This window comes from Apteryx rowi, unplaced genomic scaffold (genome assembly GCF_003343035.1).
Source record: "Apteryx rowi isolate R43461 unplaced genomic scaffold, aptRow1 scaffold_4, whole genome shotgun sequence".
Lineage (NCBI taxonomy): Eukaryota > Metazoa > Chordata > Aves > Apterygiformes > Apterygidae > Apteryx > Apteryx rowi.
This window is the reverse complement of record NW_020450529.1, coordinates 1,739,155-1,759,230: the sequence shown is the minus strand read 5'-3', so window position 1 is coordinate 1,759,230 and position 20,076 is coordinate 1,739,155. Positions and strand designations below refer to the sequence as shown.

General features: G+C 38.7%; 1 protein-coding gene across 1 annotated transcript in view; it reads left to right on the top strand.

Annotated features, from left to right (window-relative positions):
• The window catches only part of GRM7 (glutamate metabotropic receptor 7), a 315,181-nt gene that overhangs the window by 162,903 nt on the left and 132,202 nt on the right, over positions 1-20,076 (top strand). The window contains exons 3-4 of the mRNA XM_026074928.1: positions 15,617-15,758; positions 16,569-16,723. Coding sequence (XP_025930713.1) covers positions 15,617-15,758; positions 16,569-16,723 — 297 coding nt within the window. The remainder of the gene's footprint in view (positions 1-15,616; positions 15,759-16,568; positions 16,724-20,076) is intronic.

The following is a 20,076-nucleotide window of genomic DNA, read 5'->3' as shown; positions in this document are numbered from 1 at the left end:
CAGTCCCTTCTAGTGCAAGTATTTAAACTGAGTCTGTTTTCAGCTACTTTGGAGTATTGCAAAGAGAGTAAATGTGAGTTCTTGAGCACGGATAGCTGTTGATGCAATAGGATATGAGACATTGCAAGAGTTTTCCTTGTTTTCTTTATTTTCTATCCAGCAAACAGAACTTTGCTAAATCTTTCATAAGGATGATCTTATACCATTCTTAAAATTTAATTTAGTCTTCCAGTCTTGATTTTTGTATATTGCTGGAGTTTAATTGTCATAATAAAAGACAATTTTTGAGGTGATAAAACATACTAGGAATGTCATTAAATAGGCAGCAAATCTATGGTACAAACGAATTAAGTATTAATGAGTAACATGTACTAGAAATATTAGTCTTTAGTACCAGTTTAAGTCTTCTGTTGTTTGGTTATGACGAAACATGAAAAAATGGGACTCGATAAACAAGCTTAGCACAAACAGAATCTTAAAATGATTCAGTAGAATCTCTCTGTATAGAAAGCTTCTAAATTATGCTTGTTGAATATCCACAAGGATGCCTTCTCTTGCATAGATTGTCACGGTTTCATGTTTTAATTCTGTTTTATTATGGGTGCACATTTTATTTTTACAACTGAATTCTGATACTATGGAGACTTAATTTAAATTCTAGCCAATCTGTACACCAGTGCAGCTGTAAACTTCTTTTAATGATATATCCAAAAACTTCTTCATAACTCTTCATAACAAGGATATTAACTATTTAAAGTGAAGAAACAAGAGCCTGATCCGTAGCCTCTTGAATCTTTAGAACTTTGGTTTTGGACATAAGGACCTAAATGTCATTTCYGAATCTCTCTACAAGCCAGTGTGTTTGATATAAATCTTTTTTCTTGAGAGTTCCACATACTCTGACCCTTTTATTTCCTTTAAATGTGATAATTTAGTATTCCCGAATTTTTCATTTTATATGTCTGTATTTGTTATAGGTAGAGCTGCTGCTAAGTTACACCCACAGATGCAGTCAGAATCAGGTTCAGATTGTTTTCTCTGGATAAAATGCCTGGGTATATCTTAATTGTTTGGGTCAGAATAAGTTATTTTCTTTTCATTCATGGCTGGCCAGAATGCCAAGAACATGTCTAACTATGAGCTAATTTTAATAGGTAAAAGTTTCTGTGCATCTTATATGCCAAAGTTGGTGTTATGGAATGGACTGTTGGGAAGGTGATGCATCAGCTTTTGGCTGTTTGTTACTGTCTTAAATAGAAGATGGATCAGTAGTAAATTAAAACCTTTGCTGTTGGATGACTGTTTAAGAGCTTATATATGAAGTGTACTGATGGCCTCAGGCCAGTTCTTAGTGAACTTTCTCTCTTACAGCAATCCTCATCTCTTGCTAGGGACAAGGTGAAGTTTAGAGTTCAGTAATATAGTTAGAATTTCTTTTACTTATGCAGTTTATGGTGAATTTACAGGTCTGGGATTGGAAATTTTCCTAAACTAGATTAACTTACTAAAATTCATATTACTTTCTGCACTTGGTGATTAGAAGCCCTATAAAATGGGCATTGTCTCTTCCACTGTAAATCTCCAAATGAAGGACTTCCAACAATGACTAGTGATTTGGGGACGTACTGGATATTTTGCATGCCCAACTTCCTGTCATTTAAAGGGTTTGGGAATATCTAGAAAGTGACCTTACCGATTCCTTGAAGCCTAGTTCTCCGAACAAGAATCTCCAGAGTAGATCTTGGGGCATGCTTCCTCGGTGACATATGGAATCTGGCAGAGGTGAACTTTGTCCTCTAGGACAACTCTTACCAACATGTGTCACTGGAGACAAGCACTTCCGTTTGTTTATTTTTTGTGTAATAGTTTCCAAGGAGCCAGGTATTAACACAGCCTGAGCAGACTTGGCATGGAGATCTTGTATGCAGAGRAGAGGTACTAAGGAAATAATTAAATAGGGAAGCCATGGAAGACAGGGTTTTTTCCACTGCTTTTTCATACTCTCTCTTGTCCTGATAGTGTTTCCTGCAGTGTGTTTTGGAGAAAGAAGAGCAGTAAGGAATGGTGTTGTGCACTGTTTTTTTTCATTGATTTGTGGAGGAAGGTGGTATGAAGATCATGGACAGGAGGTTTCAGCCTGGAGGAGTGTGAGAATGGCCTTGGCTGATCAGATGATGTGTGACACACGTATCAGACACCAGATTTTTTGCTTTTCTTTTTCAATTCAAACACAGACCTGTGAGTTTACTGCAAAGTGTCATGTCAGCTGGAAGAGGGAAAGGAGGAGGAAGTGGGTACAGGAATTCAGGGCTTGCAGCTGGGATGGCTGGAGTGCCTGAAGCAGCTGTTTGTGTCTTTGTGAAATAGCCTGGAATTGCTGTAAAATCCTTTTGCAAGCTGGGCCAAGCATTGCTGGTTAGTTTGGCTGTATTTGGGTACATGCCATGCTGGGGGAGCGTCCAGCCCTGCCTCTTCAGCAGACCACATGGTGGCTGCAGTGGTGAAGATGTGTGAACACACTGATTTGGGGGGGAGAGGAGCGCCCTGAGTGGGCTGAGGACMAGTCTGTTCCCACTGTTCTGGGCCCAAAAATCAGTCTGAGAGAACATGCACACGTTCCTGTGGGTTAGGGAAGTTTCGATGGAAGTCTCTGAACAAGCTGTCTACAGCAGGAAGGAGAGAAAGTATCTTTCCAGATTGCTTTGAAGAAATGAGTGTCCCAGTAGGAAATATCAAAGTTTTTTTTCTTCCGTTTTTGATTTAAAACAATAAATGACAATTCCCACATGCACATATACCAAAGAATCACCTTAAAATATCCTCTTCACACACAACCTCATGCCTCATAACTTTCATTCTTTCTGTAAAACAAACATGTGAGTTATGTATTAACTTTCCAGTGATTGTTTTTAGAAGATTTTGTGGGTTTTGTGTGAATTGTTTGAATAACTCCTTCAATGGTAATAAGCTGTCTGGAAGAAAACTTGCAAGCTCGGTTATATTTCAAGAATATGAAGTAATTTTTATCATTGCGGTTCCTTTAGGATGTAGTTCATTTTTTTCATGGAAATATCCTGAATAGTGGTATGAAAGTCTTCACACAGGGAGAATACTGTTTTCTTTAAACTTGGTCTTCAGGATTACTGCCACTGATTTCTTTTTAGTGCAAAATATCTCTTTCATAGAATATACAAAATTTAGAAGTAAAAGTCGTTGTAGCTAATAAATTTTAGGTGCAGAATATATAAATATATGCCAAAACTCAGCAGTGACATATATGATAAACAGTACAACAAAACCAAAAATTTACTGTATGCCTTTGATGTTTATTATATCCTGTTACCAAGTAATTCCTTCCCCCTTGGGCAATCCCAAACTTACCGGAGCTGTTTTCCTTACTCTGTGCTCCCCCTGTGAAACATGGGGCTTACTTTTCATTAGTTTAATTTCATAGAGCTTTCACTGCAGGGCTTCACTGAGTGCATCCTGCACATGAGTGGCAAAGGTATCACCTCAATTGCATAAGAAGTTGACAGTTTTCTTTTAGGAACTCCTCAGTGCTTGAGGAGTTGATATTTTTGTTGTCTATATTAAAAAAAATCCAGATAGAATCTGTACTTTGGCTGGCCTTTTCCTGCCCTTCCCAATTCACCTTGCCCAAACCCCCCAATTTTAGGATGTTTTCTGTTTGTATAGGCTATATTTAGAGTTTTTTGTAGCTTTTGGTGTGCCATGAGAGAGCTCTTCAAGTCCTGTGGGTGGAAGAGCAGTCATGCTGTGCCAAGCTGTCCTGTGATGTGCCCTGCCGAGATGCGCTGCCAACGGCTGGGAGTCTGGGGCAGGCTGGCCTCAAGTAGCGAAGAAAGAAAAAGAAAAGATTTAAGGCAAAAATGTGAACTTTACTTAGCCACAGTGAGCTTGTTATGATGCGTGACTGCTCCTTGATACCTCAGGATTTCCCTGCATGAAGAAGAGCCCACATAGTTGAGCTCACGTGCCTGTGTCGGAGATGGATGCAGGCCGGCGTGTTCAGTAAGGCGAGCAGGGCAAGTCCAGGGGCACYGACATCCAGAGAGGTTTGAAATGCTTCCCACAGCTGTACACAGTGAGCAGGCTTCCTTGGGGACATGGATGTGGTGAAAATGAGTCTGTTGTGGACAGTTGCTCCTTCTAACGGAGGCTCCAACCTGTTTTAATGACAAAACAGCACAAAAACACCCCTCTCCTCTCCCCCTGCTTGGCAGTTGCCCAGCCCAGGCACCATGGCCCCGCTCTTCTGGGGCGCTCTGCAGGCGCCACGCTCCTCGAAGGGTCCAGCAGTGCCTGCAGGGTGCCAAGAGAAGTGTCGCGGAAACGCAAGTGCTGAAGCTGTCGGGTGAACGGCAGCAGAAGTGAAGCTGCACCCTGGGCAGCGAAAGGGAGTGGAGCTCCGCCCTGGATAGGGGGGCTGAGAGCAGAGAAGGTGCGCGGCGCTGGCAGGGACAGAGAGGCTCAAACAGTTGCAGCTGCCGCTGTTGTTTGGTACAAAACTGAACAAATGTCAGGTCTTGTAATTACTCTGATATCAGACTTGTAAGCATGATAAATCCATAGGGGAAAAAAGTCTTTAAAAGCAATCAGCTGCTCTTTTTTTCAAGAGGAAGCCATATGAGCCCATTGCTTCATGTGTTGTTCAAATTCTAATAAACATCCAGGAGGCAGCTTTCAACGGCTGCTAATTTTAAAGTAACATATTAATCAAATTAATTGAGAGTTCCTTTTAATAATTAGAAACAGCAAAGATAACTTTCTGAAGCAATGTTTTGAATATTACTGAAAGTGATTCTACCAAGAGGAGTATCTTTGTAGAGAAATCATCTGAAAAAAAATTAAATGGTCTCTTTTGCTACCTGATAATCCAATTAAGTAGTGATAAGAAAAATAGCTCTTGCAGAATTTCAGGGAACCAGAATAATACACTTAGTGTTGTACCAGAATCAAAATACCACATAATCATGGGTATCCATGGATACTGAAGCAACACTTTGATTACTAGATACATCCATTACCCTTAAATAAGTTAGGTGTTTAATGCCCTGAACAATTTAATGCATGACTGCTTGAACTCGCACAAAGAATTCTCCTGAGGTTTGCCTTTCAGAGGCACAGCACATAATCTGTCAGCAGGGGAAAGGAAGGCAGTTATGATATTTTTAAGACTTTCTTCTTCCAAGTTCTGGTGTGCTTTGCAACTGCTGCCACACAGATGGTTTAATTCGACTGTCTGTCCTCAAGCTGCCTGTGAACTGAAGCATTGTGTGATAAGGCCCAATCTCCATCCCACTTCGATGACACATGAGTGGGATTCCCATGAAAAAAGTCTTATGATAACCATTTGTAGTGCTTGTGCTGTTAGGATGCACTCCACTCTGAATGGATCTTTATGTTGTTACTCTGCTGTACTAGACCTTTTATCACAGCAAGGTTAGTAATTTCATGGCATAGGACCAATAGTGAGGTTGAAGTCACAATTTCTTCACAGCAGTTCTGACTTCTCTATTTGTTTTGCAGAGCAGGATTGGGAACCATAGAAAAAAGTCTGCTCTCTACAGAAGCTGCTAAAGCTACTGGAGGCATCTCAGGAGAGGGGTATGTGGGGCTTCTGATACATGTGTGTGGTTTGAACGGGGCCTGTGTCCAGCAGCCTGGCTTTTTTCCTTTTCATTGGCTGACAGAATCCAGTCCTCTTTGCTAATGCTGCTAATGAAAAAAATATTTTTTTTATTTGGAAGGAAGGAAAGAAAGGAAGGGTTATGACAGTGAATCTGAACTCTGTAAGAAAGAAGTAAAACATGTATTTTTTAAAGTGCTTTGATAATAAGCTTCTAGAGTATGATTGTTTAACAGTGATTTTTGTAATGGTGGCTCTGGTGGTTTTTAGGCCGTGGACATCTCAACAGGCAGGTACCATGAAATTCTTATTCCGGTGCTCCCTTCCTGCTCTGGTATGCTGTGGTGTGAGGCTTGGTGCTGGCATTTGCACTGTCTGTGCAATTTTGAGTAGTTTTGCATCATAAAAATGCAAGAATGTGATTCAAGAGGTTGAAGTTTGCAAAAATGTGAGGAGATATTTTTGCCTTCTTTTTTYCACCTTTTGCAAAGATTACTGTTTTTGCTAGTTTATTTTTCTGGGTTTTTTTATTCACAAAAATATCTTTTATATAATCAGAGATCAAAATCAACTTATTTGAATGTCTCAGTACCAGTTTTCATAGTAAAACATTTTTTTGAGGCTAATAAGAATCTGACATATGTAGTCTTATTGTAAGGGGGAAAACAGGAAAGCCTGCATCCTATATTGTCAGGGAAAGCATGGGTTTAGTTCATTGTTCCTGACAGTAAATGAGCAAACTGAAGTCTTCCTATAAGCCATTCTGCTAAAAGTAAGAGGAGGAAACTACAAAGCAGATGTCATGTCATTCCATTTGTTGCGCAAGTGGTCTTTTTCAATTTATCTCTGTTAGCCTGATCATCGTGTTTTTATCGCTAGGCCCTAACTTCTGATCGCCATTTACCACTCATTCTTTCATTTAGCTTTAGTAGTGTTATATTCTATTCCAAATTGAATAGCAATTGTCTGTAAAAATGGACAAAAATTCCTGGCAAATACTAATTTGGGGGGAAAATGTGATTTCACACTTCCTAAATCTATTTGTAAATTGAGACCAAATTAATTCTGTAGTTTTGGTTGGAAAGAGCGTGGGAGAGAACATGAGCAAGGGCTGTAGGTTGCAGTCCCATCCTGTTGATCTCAATCGGTTAGGTATCGCAGTGTCCATGCCAGAGAGTTCAGATCCACTGTTGTACCGGAGAACCATTTACCTTCTGTGTATGGTAGGTTTGGTCTCTTTTTTGGCACTGTTTATTATGACTGAAAAGCATTATCATCTATTTCAGTTGGGGATGGAAGAGCTCCCTGAGAAGGGCATAGGGAGAGCACTGCAGAATATCAGTAGGTGATGGCTAGGTCAGGACACTGGGAAGTCTGGGGTGTACGTTCAGCACCTCTCCAGCAAAGGAGAGACCTAAACTTGGGTCTCACATTTTTGGATGAATATTTTAGTTACTAGGTACGAAGGAGAAACCAGAATCTCCTGTTTTGTGAATGTAGCTTCTCATTTCCTTCCTTGTACTAGTCCCAAACAATGACTCTCTCTGTTTCAGATTAAATTAAATTTTTTGTTTCAGGGAAAATGAGTTGTGTGGCCTTTCRTAAGAGAAAAAATCAGTTTGATCTGTAACTTTTCAGTTTGGCAACCAAATAAAAAAAATCAGGTGTTTGTACATCTCTAATTGCCAACAGCCTGAGCAGTGCTTTAAGATTAAATTTCCCCTGTATCCAGCCTAGCTTAGTTAATTAAAATTCCTCCAGCAGAATGTGAGAAAGCAGTGGCCATCGTAAGGATCAAAGTGAAACTAAAGAAGGTTCTTTTTGCACAAGAATTAACTAGAAATGACATTTCTCTGACAGAAAGTTTGCTAAAATGAGTCTCATCAGTGACTTAATGCTGTTCAGGAGAATCTTCCACTGGAAATGAAATTTGGGGAAAAATTGTGCTAAATGTCTCCAAATAAGGTCTCCATCATTTAGTACTCCTTTTAAAGATCTCTTGAGAAATGCTTATTCAGTAACTTGTATTTCCATCTGGTAGTGCTAGGGCTGTTGTCCGCCTCCACTAGCCTCAAACCTGTTGGATCAGGGCACAGTTCTTCCATAACCATCAGCACACACTGGAGTAAGTAATGTGACTTGCATATATGCTTGGCTGCTTCAGGCCTCGTGATGTAGCTCCGTAGGTGGGTAGGAGACACGTCTGTAGACAGCTTTGCTGGCTGGGGACAGCCTTTGGCAGAGTTTTGGAGCACAGCTCAGTCGTATCGCTGGATCTGCCCTGTGCTGCCACTATCATGGTGCCATCAACACTGACACAGGAGCTATGAAATAGGCTGCTGTCATGAGCGCTACATGCTGCCAGGTGTTAGGGATCGTGGATTAGTCATGCACAGCCCCAGAGTATGACTTGGCCAGCTCTCTTCACTAGCCAGGTAAGTGACCAGGCTTTTAAATGCTGTTCCGAGTACAGCCGGGATTGTTCCAGGTTGCAGTACAGCCCATCACCTACCCACAGCCCTGCAAGCACAGATTGAATTTAAAAATTCCTTTTCATAGTAGTAATTGTTTGTCTGCGTTCATGCAGCCTTCCAGGTTGTTAGAATAGGCTGGAGCTCTCAGGCCTATCCCATATGGGTACCCGGAACTCAACATCCGGCATTTGAGATGTTTTCTCTTATGTAATCACTTCCCATTTCCAAAACTGGCATCTGATCTGAAGACTCTGCCAGGAAGTAGAGCTGTCCCACAGTTGCTCTTTGAATAGGGATTCCMATCCCACATTTATGATAACTGGTTAATTAGAATTTGTGTTGGYGGGGGCTAAAAGACAAATGATTGCTCATCCTCCCAGCTTTCCCCCCTGAGTGTGTCTCTAAGGACTAAAGGCACGTATTGGTGAAGGAAGTGCGTGATGGTTCTTTTCATCCTTCCCCTTAGATGACATTAGCTGCAGTGGTTGACTGTGAGGGTACACAAGATGCCTGTGATGTTCTAGCAAGTCCAGTAATCGCAGTGAATCCAGCATCTCAGGTATGAAAGCACCTAGAATAGAGAGCATATGGACAAGCACCTTGAAAAGCCTCAGCTTTTCAAAAAGCTTACATCTGAATATTTGGAATAAATGATAGTGAGGAAAAAAGTTGGGAATGAACAAGTCATGTAATTTTTTCATCTGTTGTATATAATGTATTTATTGAGGTCAGATCTGACTTGAAAAATACTTAATCATGTTCGGTATCTATCTGAATAACAGAAAAAAGCATCCACAACTTGAATGACAAATGATCAGTCACCCAGTCAGTTTAAGCTGAACTTTCACCTGTGTTATTAAAATCCTGCTCCCTCTGGACCCTCTCCTCTCCTCCAGCTCACGCTTGAGAGCTGATCACCAAGAACTTCCACCCCGGCCTGTGCCTCCTGGTCAGAACATCACACGACTAATCACGACAGCCCTTCAAGTTTTTCACCAGACAGGGAAAAAAGGCCCAACTTTGCTATGCATTTTGTTTGTTTGCCAAAAAAATTTGGAGATGCTGATAATTCTGGTTGAAATGTTAGCATTTCTGTGTTTTCTCCAAGTACTGCCAGTGGCTTGTAATGTGGGGAATTTTAATGACTGGAATAATTCAAAACAATTGGGTCAGTCTGCCAAAGTGACGCAAAACATTGGGAAAACTAGAAGCTATAAAACCAAATAATTTAAAGTTATTGTTTGAGGAAATGGTTTGCTGTGTTGTTCTTATCCTTTTTGTAGATTATTGTGCTGTTTTAATGGCTTACTTTTTGGACAAAGGTGCGTCTGGAAAGACTGAACCTAACAGGTCTGCTCCTGGTGTTGCATTCACAAACTTTGTTATTGCAAAAATGTTTGTTGGCAGCAGAGAAGGATTAAAAAGATGCCAATGTTAGACATATATACATAGCCTAGAAGAGAAAAGATACTGTTTCAAGAGTAGAATGGTATAGCAGAATTAACTTCTTTGGGTTTTTTACCCACACAACTTTTACTGTTGTGATCACTTTTCATATAATTATTTCTGTGAATTTCCCAAACTCCATCTTTAAAGTAGTTAAGTATTTGCCCCTTTTGCTCTCTCACTCCTGTTTTCCCAACATAAGCAGAAGTATTTTAACTAAAAAACTCAATCATAAGAAACTCAAACTAGCCAGCTTCTGGAACTCAAGAATTTCTGAGGGGTAAAGGAGAAGAGAGTTTTTCTACTCCTCAGATTTAGTTACGCTGTTTTTCCCAAGACCATTGCAGCTGTTCTAATAAAATTTGGAAAGGACACTAATAATATTAATCACTATCCATCTCTTTGTCTTGAATATTTAGATACTTTATGAAATCAGTCAATGTATCACTTCTAGCAAAGACTACAAGCCCTTTTGGATAACAGTGAAAGACCAGAGAAGATCCATTTATATAAATTTCCCGAATATACAGAAAACTGGAAATGTTTTTCTGAAGATCATTTGTACAAATGTTGTATCTGGCTGTTGAGACGATAGGCACATACAGCATAGATGAAACCACTAACCTTGCCTTCCTTTTAATGCAGAGACTTTGACGATTGCAGCTGCTTGTTCTAGTGAGGAATAGAGCTATTCAGTATGTTTGAGTCATTTTGTTAGCCACCAACATGTGCCAACATTTGTGGAAATAATCAGAAGCCAGGTTCAGTCTTGGTTGTCTTAAGTCTATGTTTGGTTAATGGATGGTGTTTTTTAACTACAAGTTTTGCCAGCATCTCTGGAGAAGAAAAAGAAATTAGCATTAATTTTATTAACTGGAGCTATTCTCCAAGCTGATGTGTTTGTATAATTCCTATTGACACTGCTGAGAGACTCAATATACATCAAAGGAAGACTGAATTATGTCTCCTAAACATTTCCATGAAGTTTTCCATTTCATATTTCGATGATGCCATTAGTGCTAGAAAGAATCAAAGTCTTAATGATGCAGCTGCATGCTCATGTACAGAGAGGGGCCATGTTTGAGCTTTGAGAACACTACATTTCTTTTTCTTCAAGCATAATGGAAGAGCAGGCATCAGCTGCCTGGCTTGCAAATACTGTGAGTTAGGCAGAACAAGGTAAGGAAACATGTTGTCTGCTTGCAGAATTGCCTGAGTGCTGTATCTCAAAAATACTGTAGTTCAAATCTCTATTATGTGTCCCCTGTATCCTTTATAATGGGCTTTGCATTTGGTTGCAGAACTTCAATTATCTACCTGTTCTCTTCATTCACCAGAGAGAAATAATGTAACAAACAATGGGAACCTCTTTGTAACCAGTTGATAAAAATCATAGTACTCTTAGTGAAGCAGCCCACGAGATGATTCAGAGGCTCCTTGATGCCGCTTCGTTTACGCACTGTCAGGGCTGTTGGCATGCAGAGAAGCTGCAGCAGAATCAGTTTGATGCAAGAGCTCGAGRACTCCCATTAATTGCTATAGCAGTTTGTAGCTACTTAGAGCATTTGCCAGTTCCCCAGTCAGTCAAGGGTAATATATTACTGCAGAAGTCCTATGACAAAATCCTTAATTTGCAAGTTTCACATTTTTACTGCTTAATTCCCTTGGAGGTTTTTACCTCAGGAGCACTGTGAATTAACTTGACAGTTTAAATAACTGTGCACGTGTATTTCCTCCTGTAATAAGAATGCAAGATGAGAACATGAGAGTTAAACTTATTCTATATATGTCATCTGGACAATATATGCCAAATTCCTRTTATTGTTAAGAAATGAAAAATGACGTGTGCCTCTGCCTGTAATGAGGTCCTTCTCAGAGGCTGAAACACTTTTGAACAAGCTTATATGCTTGAATGTAAACAGAAACTCATGTGACTGGTATACTGGTGACCGGGATCTGTCACCTTCTCTTTTCTGTAAGAGCTTGTAATCTGTTGTCACATGCTGCTTGGTGTGGACTTGAACAAAAATAAAGCAGATGAAGAAAATGATAAACATTGACCCTTTTGCTGACTGAGAGCAAATATTAGTCAATTTGTAATAGTGTCACTTTGCTGGAAGAGACACCAGTGATTTAAAATCTCAATATCTGCCGACACATCTAAATTATATCATGTGGGTTGTGGTCCTGTTGCATCTTACTCTCTGCCTTTTTTGTTTACCCTTGACATGCTCTGTATTGCCCTAACTGTTTCTATTCCTAATGGTGCTTCAGAGATTGCTTTCCTAATGCTGAACTCGTCCTTTGGCTAGCCCTCATCTTCTCACACTTAAAGGTGTTTTTATTCAAGGGTCTTCACAGTCTAGCCTCTCTCTGCCTTGTGTCCACTCAGCACTGGGAAATTCACTCTCCCCCAGTCAACCCTTTGTGTTGGGTTAGCAAGTAGTTTCCTCCCACTTGCTAAATTTTCAGTAAAAGACAGTTTCCTGCTTTCCTCTAMGCGGCGCTCACACTTTGCAGAGGCTTCCCCTGAAAATCTGCAGAGTCTTCATTGTTCTCACGCAAATCTTTCCTCCAGGTTCCCCTTGCAGTTGAGCCTGCAAAAAAATGACAGCAGTACAGCTGCTGTTTTATTGAAACTATTGATGCTACAGTCATGCAAATGTATTTGTGGTTTGGCCATTGATATTTGCCATTTATTCGTAATTCCTGCATACCTTTAACAGAGGTGGCACACACGTTAACAAGATACCACATCAGCTGCTCCATTTGGGAAAGCTGTGTCACTGCCTCTGGCTGTAAGAACAATTCTSCATTTACTTTAGACAGTCACATTAGCACAGTGTCTGTAGCACAAAAAGGAACGGAAATGTGGACCCCCAGTTCCAAACTGTTTCCTTCCTCTATCCTGTTCCCTGGATCTTCTTTCCTTTAATAAATCCTGGGAAATTACATGCCTTTAACTTGTACATTGCAATAGAGGTTTTCTTCCTCACTGTTGAGAAGGTCTGGCCACAACTGCCTCTCTCTCCGAAGATGCTCAGTACAGCTCTAATCATTATCAACTGTAATAAGATTTTTTGAATCTTCCAGCCAGGCAATAGGGACTGCCTGATCCACGCAATAGGTATATTTGTTGTCAGGATAGGTTGCTGAAATAGCAGCCTTCCTAACTATTTTTTGCAAGCACTTAAGTGGTGTATGCCACAACTAATATTAAATACTGATTTTTTTTTTTTTTATAGTTTTACCATAACAATATATCATCTGGTCTAGGGTGGTTTCCCTCCCTCCCTCCTAGATGCAAGCATTCTTTAATGCAAATATACTCTTAACTATAGAAGTATTACTGCTGTGGATTTCACGTCTCGGGTCCCATTGCTTCTGTTTCTCTGTGCTCACCCCTTGTAATAATCTRCAGATTACACCACCATGTGTATTTTCCCTATGATGGAGCCTTGATATCTAGGAAAATGCAATTATAAGCATTCTTATTTCCTGATTTAAAAGTTCTTAAACTTAATTTCTGGTACAGTTCTTTGAAATAACAAGATGTTGAGGAATATTGCTCTGGGTCCCTGTCGGCTGGTTTCTGGTCTTTGGAATTGCTTCTCTGACCCTCTCAGGAGAGAGGCCCACTTTTTCAGAGCGAAAGTTATGATGGATTGCAAAGGATGTTTGCAGTAGCTTCAGAAGTGTCTAAGTAATGGTTCCATCCAGCATGCAAAAACTCTTTGGTCTTGATACTATAAAATATATCTTCTCCTGTCCTGCGTGTCAACATGGGAGCTTCTTGAAAGGATACCGTAGCAGGAATGTGTATATTTTCAAGTGACAAATCTGGCACTTTGCAATAGTCTGCTCTTTTTTTCTTTTCTCTCAGTGAATTCTCCAAAGTTCCCAAGCCCTTATTTAACAAGAGAAATAGGAGTCTCTCATGGGAGATTCAAAGTAGCTTAGCTTGGAGTGATGGAGTGCCAGAGAGGGCAGTGGTACTTTAAAGTAGCAGCTAATAACTTTAAATTCTCCTTAGGCATGCCAAGACAGAGAGATTTTTCATCCTGAGGAGCAGAAGGAAAGAGAGGCTGGTCTTCAAACTGAAAGCACTCAGTGGCAAAGAGAGACATATAAATTGCTTTCCCCTCTATTTTCTGTTGGTGCCTCTCTGCTGATGGATGCCCTGTCTTTGGGGGACAGTGGTCAGGGACTCAAAACCAGAGCTGGCCGGGGGGTCATTWGTTTTTACCCAAAGGGTAATCTGCACCAAACAGGGTATTTCAGGGAAGTTGGATAACTCTGTTCATGAGTTTGAGTTGATTTCATCTAATTTTGACTGGGGAAAATAACAAGTTATAACATTTGAGACATATTTAGATGTTTTGAACGCATTAGCAATGGGCCTTTCTTTGCTCATTTTGAAATGAAGTTTATGTTTAAAAATCATTATTATTTTCAAAGAAAAAAGGTGGAAAAAGTTATAATAATTGTAAAACAAAATGAAACATTTATGTGAGTCAGAGAAAATCTTGGGGATTATTTTTCTGTTTTATCTTTTCTCAGCCTTTCCTTTTCTCCAACGTTTTTTTCCCCACAGAAACTATTCTTTTCTTCCCCAGAGTTTTTGGGTCACCTAGCACCAACAGACCTGACCTGCTACCAGGCAACCTCCCTGTCAGCTTCTCTACATCTAAAATAAGGAATAATGATACTGACCTACTTTGTAAAGTGCTTAGAGATCTGCTGATGGGACGTGCTATAAGAGAGCGATCTTTTGTAATTTTAAAACCATGCGCAGTTGTTCAGTAGGTTTCCTCTAGGTGTTCATATGTCTGTTTTGCTGTATTTTAGGAAGATTGTGTTGTTCTTTGACAGATCACAGGCAGATAGGCTGTGCTGATGGTACATGCGCCTTCTTCTCTAGAAATCCTTTACCATAGACTCTAGAAATCCTTTACCATAGAACACCTTTTCTATTTCTTCGTTTAACTGTACTTTTTAATCTATATTTTTAAAGCATATCTGTGAATATCTCCTTTGTCCTGCTGTCTTTTAATTAGCTCATCCCCACTGCTGTTTTTATTATGCATCTCTAATACTTAACACACTGTGCAGTATACTGAAGGAAGAAGTTAGTATCTAAGATGCCATAAAAGATGAAAGAGTTTATCTCTGAGAAACAAAATAATAAAAGTAAAAGTGTTTTCATCTTCCTACAATGACAGGGAGAAGGTTACTGCTGATGTGATTTTTTTTTTTTAATATTTTTTTCCCTAAAACAAACTAAATGTATGTTTTGTATGTAATATGCAGTTTTAACGTATTTTGTATAGTTCTGTGGTATGGATGTATTTATCACTATTACTGTATTGATACTACTTTTTTAATATTACCTGTGTACTTATGAGAATTATAGTTCACAGACATTTACTTTATCTTGAGGTTTCACTTGCTTGGGCAGCTCCACCCCATTCCAAGATGGACACTTGAATGAGTCAAGATTTTCATGAACAATCTTTGCTTTGCAWATATTTCAGTTTCAACTCCTGTGCTGTTCCTATTTCAGAAGTTGTTCCTGTTTCAGTGGAAACATTTTCTCTCAATATCCTTCAACTCGCAACATTAAAAAGAATCCTGGCTCTTCACCGAGATAGTTTGTCTAATGCATTGTCCCTGTCTTTTGCCTTTCAGCTTGGTTTTTTTTTTCTTCATTTCATTCAGTTTGAACTTGTTCAGTTTTTATCCCTCTGTTGTCTCGTTTGTTTGTTTTGCTTTTCTATGATGTTATTTTTGCCCATCTGTTTAATCTGTGACCCTACCCAGCCATGCATATTGTATGTATCCTGATGAGTGGTCTATGCTTCCCAAAAGGAAAATTAATTGTAAGAATGCCTTGAAAGGCCTAGCATGAAGATTAACTGCTCCATAAGAATGGTAATCAGATTTGAGAGTTTTCTTCCTCCTAGGCTCCCCTTCCAGTTCATGTTTATTTCCCACTGTCTTTCCTTTGCTCATCATTTACAGACTTCTTTTCTTCTTTCTTGAACAGGTGGGCTCTGCATTGCTCAGTCCTTGAAAATCCCACAGGATCGCAAAGACAAGACCATCGACTTTGATAAAATTATCAAGCAGCTTCTAGAAACTCCCAATGCCAGGGCCATCGTTATTTTTGCCAATGATGAGGACATAAAGTAAGGATGATTGAGGGAATTCATTTGTTGTTGGTAGCTATACAGAAAAAAGAAAGCAAGTAAGAATGCAAATAATGGCGTGGAAATATCTGTTGGTAAAAACATTGTGGGAACATGGAGTTTACACCTTATCACAGCAGCAGGGAAAGGGAGTGCTGAGCAAGGTCTGAATGATTTTCCTGTGATTACAAACAATGTCATAAGATTACTCATGCGTTTGATGGCAGACCTGACCTTACCTTTCAAAGAGACATTATGCCCCTCTCTTCATACTAATAATACTATGTATTATTCATTAATGCAGGCAGTTTTATGGCAAATGGTGGTTACTAGTTATAAAATGGCTTGGATGCTCAAGGTTAAGCCACGCAAATCAGATACCATTTGCCCTTAAAAATAATATAAAAAATATCTTAAAACAGTGTGACTCTCATTTCTTACTTGCCTTTGTTACATCTTCTCTGTCTGTAAGTTTTAAATTAGCTTAAAGTTTTAATTTGTATATCCCTGAGTGGCTCAGTTATACAGAACAACACTAATGAGAAGTTAGGATAAAGTGTCAGTAAAGTCAAGGGCAACATTTTAAGTTTTAGTGGAATCAGGATTTCATTCTTAGTATACAAAGTGAGTTAAACAAAAGAGTCAGTCAGTGCTGCATGGATCACGACACTGTCTATTGTAAAATTTCTGGACTCTTTTACAGGAATATGCCATTTCTGTTCATTCTGCAGTCTTGCAACACACTGTTTTTACTAAGCAAGTAAATGCTTCAGTTAAATTCATTTGTGAACAAAATGTTCTTTTCCACAGGCAAATCCTTGCAGCCGCTAAAAGGGCCGATCAAGTCGGTCATTTTCTGTGGGTGGGCTCAGACACTTGGGGCTCCAAAGTGAGTCCGTTAATTCAGCAAGAAGATGTTGCTGAGGGAGCAATCACCATTCTGCCCAAGAGAGCAACCATAGAGGGTAAGAGCTCCTGATTGTCTTTCTGTCACAGTGTCTCACCTTCTTTTCCTGTTTCATGAAACTCCAGTGGTACAAAATTGATTGCCCATATATTTTGTCATATCTTATGTGAATAAATATGTATAGACATGGTAAGGTACAATGAGTATAAAATAAATTAAATAAGTCTTCATCCCCTGAGATTTTCCTAAATGTATTCCTGATCTGAAAGGTGTATGTTATTTCCACAGTTGAAAACCTACCAGCAGTTATTTATTAAAAGCATGATTTCAGAGCTTATATTAAGGTTTGGTAATAACACAAGGCCCTTACTGCCTGAAAGTAAAATAAAATGATCTTAGTGTATAATATATGTATGTGTGTCTGAAGGATAGGAAGAAAAAATCTGTTGCAATTTACATGTCACATCTTATTCAGTGGATGTGTTTCCTAATGAAGAAGTAAAAATTCATTTTCAGATGAATAGTGTCCYTATATTTAAAATCAGTTTAATTTATATTTCATTCAGATCAAGCACCACATATTTTTATATATTACTCATGTTGTTCATAATATATGTATTTGTACATACRCAGGTATATAAAAATTTAGGGACACTTTATTTTCTTTGTGCAATTTCTTCCTTTTGCAGCATTTCTTTTTTTCCTGAAGTCTTTATTTTCTGATCCTTCTTCAATTTGTTATCCCCTTTGTCTGCATAGGTGCTTAACAATTCTAATGGCTTCCTCCAGGGCAACCCAAACCTGCTGATTAGAATCTGTGTTCTCCTTTAAAAATCCTTTATAAGGGAGACAAAAGTGATGAAAAAGATCTCCTCTGCTAGTATATGGCTTTGTGTTCCTCATCTGCCAGACCGAGTCTCCACAGAGTCTTTGGAACATGTTTCCTGCATTAAAATAAGCTCTGGTATCTTCACTCACAGGAGGACCAAATATTTGCATTCCTTTTTACTGTGTCTGCACTACTACCTCATTAATTATTATTCTCAGATCTATAATATGCCTCATCCTTTCATATTTTTGAAATCAAGGAGGCATTTTTGCATGTTACTTTTCCATAATGGCATAAAGTTGATAGACAATTAAGCGTTTTTTTCTGAAACAAACAGGATATTTTAATTATCCTATCATACTGTCTATGTTCATCCTTGAGGGTTTTTGACCTAGAAACTAAAGGTCTGCCAGCAAGACGCACACACACAAATAAAAATTTTCCAAATTTACTTGTTTTAGAATATATTCCTTCTATATTACACACTAAACACATTAGACATAATGGGAAATATGTAATTTCCTTTTGGAAACAATAAGTGGCGATTACAGAATGGAAGGGTTCAGGTATAGAAGGTCTGTTAACAGATTCAAACATCAGCAAATTCAGTGCCTCTACAAAGAAAAAATGTTTCCATTGAGCTCACAAATAACTCCTTCAGAATATGAAATTCGGCAATTGCCTGAAAGTTGGTTAGTTGCATTTTGTACTTGTAGTTACGTAGATTGCATGACTACTTGAGTTTGTGATGCTTAAATTATATTTTGCCTATGTATCTATTTGTGTTCATTCCTCAAGAACTGGTGGCATATGGGCAGATACATATTTTGAGGTCCATGAATTGTGTGTTATTCTCTGAAAGGGAAAAACACTCAGCAAAAAAAAAAAGGTACTTTGCTTGGTATTAAAGGAGAGGCAAAGCAAAAATGTCCTAGAATAAAAGTTACAATGTCAATAGCAAATGCTCCCTGAATGCTTTGTAACCACTCAGAAAGGTTCAGGCTGGTTCTTACCTTTTTCAATCCCGTTCATCCATCCTTAATTACCATCTGTATTTGCCATCTGCTTAGTCCTATCAGGAAGAAGAGTAAAGAGATGGTTAAGAACACACAGCAAATTCCTGTTCTCCTGCACAGTAATTTTCATATTGTCCTTCACAGGCAGAATTTTTAGCGCTATCCTAGTAACTGTTTCTCTTTGTAGGAAGTGTTTTTCCAGAACTACACATTTATCCTTTCAGACGGATTCCATTTCTAGTTCATGCATTATGAGAAATGTTCAGTGAAATCTGTTACTTAGAGGAAGTAAGTAATCCTTAGGTGTTAGCGTTTTCTTACTTAGTGAAGCTGTTATCCGTTTGGATTGTCTGGTTGTCTTGCATTTAGGCTGCTGTATTTTGTTTTGTTTTGTTTTTTTCCTGTTGTTGTAATTTCATTTGGCTATGAATCCAAGAGAACTGGAAACAGACATCTTAATGTCATTCTTTTATCATCAAGCAATGAACATCTGCTTCCTAAAATTTACTAATGCATTTCTTTTGATGAATACATAAAATAAATGAAATAAGAAGCCCTGATTTTTCCCTATAAATTGATGGAAACAAACTAAATTAGCAAAATGGAACTGAATTTGCCCTAAAGGAACATATCTTGAGCAATATCATAGTCTGGCACAGTCTCCTCTTTATATAGTGCTCTGCAACAAGGCTGCAGTCTGCCCCTACAGCTCATAGGCTYCGGTTCAAGAAAATAGTTAAGCACCGACTTAATTCCCACTGAGGTTTGTGAGACTTAAGCATTGAACTGAAATACCTGCTTCTGTAGGGATGAATAAGGGGGTTACCCTTATTTTGCTCCTCAAGATCATCTTAATTTTATTTCTTATTTTTTATCACTATGTTAAGTAGTACTTACAATATATTAAAAAAAGTTTCCTAACAAACTTCATTGGAAACAGAGCTTTGTAGCTTCTTCTTCTAAAAGGGTTGCTGATGGTGGAAGAATACCATACCTTAATCTTAAATATKTGATTCTGCTAGCCTCTTCTTAGACTTCAGGGGACAAATCCTAATCTAATAAGCCAGAAGGTGTTAAATTTCATTGAAAATTAATGTGCTAGCATATTGAAATGTATATAGTACACTTTGGATTATCAAACATTTAAAGTCTGTAAATCTATCGTTCACATAAATCATAAACTGAAACAGAAAAAAAACATACAGGAAAAACATTTAAAATAACATTTCTTCAAATCATGGCTCCTCTGTTCTAAACACAAGCTTTAAATGCAGGTGTGTTGGTATATTCACACTTGTTTACACATACGCGACTTGAAGAGCATTCCCTATTTTTCATGGCAGTGGCTTAGTAGCCTGTGACTCCACAGGGAGTTTAAAGCATTTGGTTTCCTGTAGAATCAGGCCCCAGATATGCAGTTGCTTGTCTTGATACTGGATGTCACTCTTGGGACAAAATTTTCTTTACATTAGTCCCATGGGGTGATTTGGGAAATCATTACATGAACCGAATTCATTCATCTTAAGTCAGTCTTAATATAGCACAATTGTGTTTGATGTAATTATG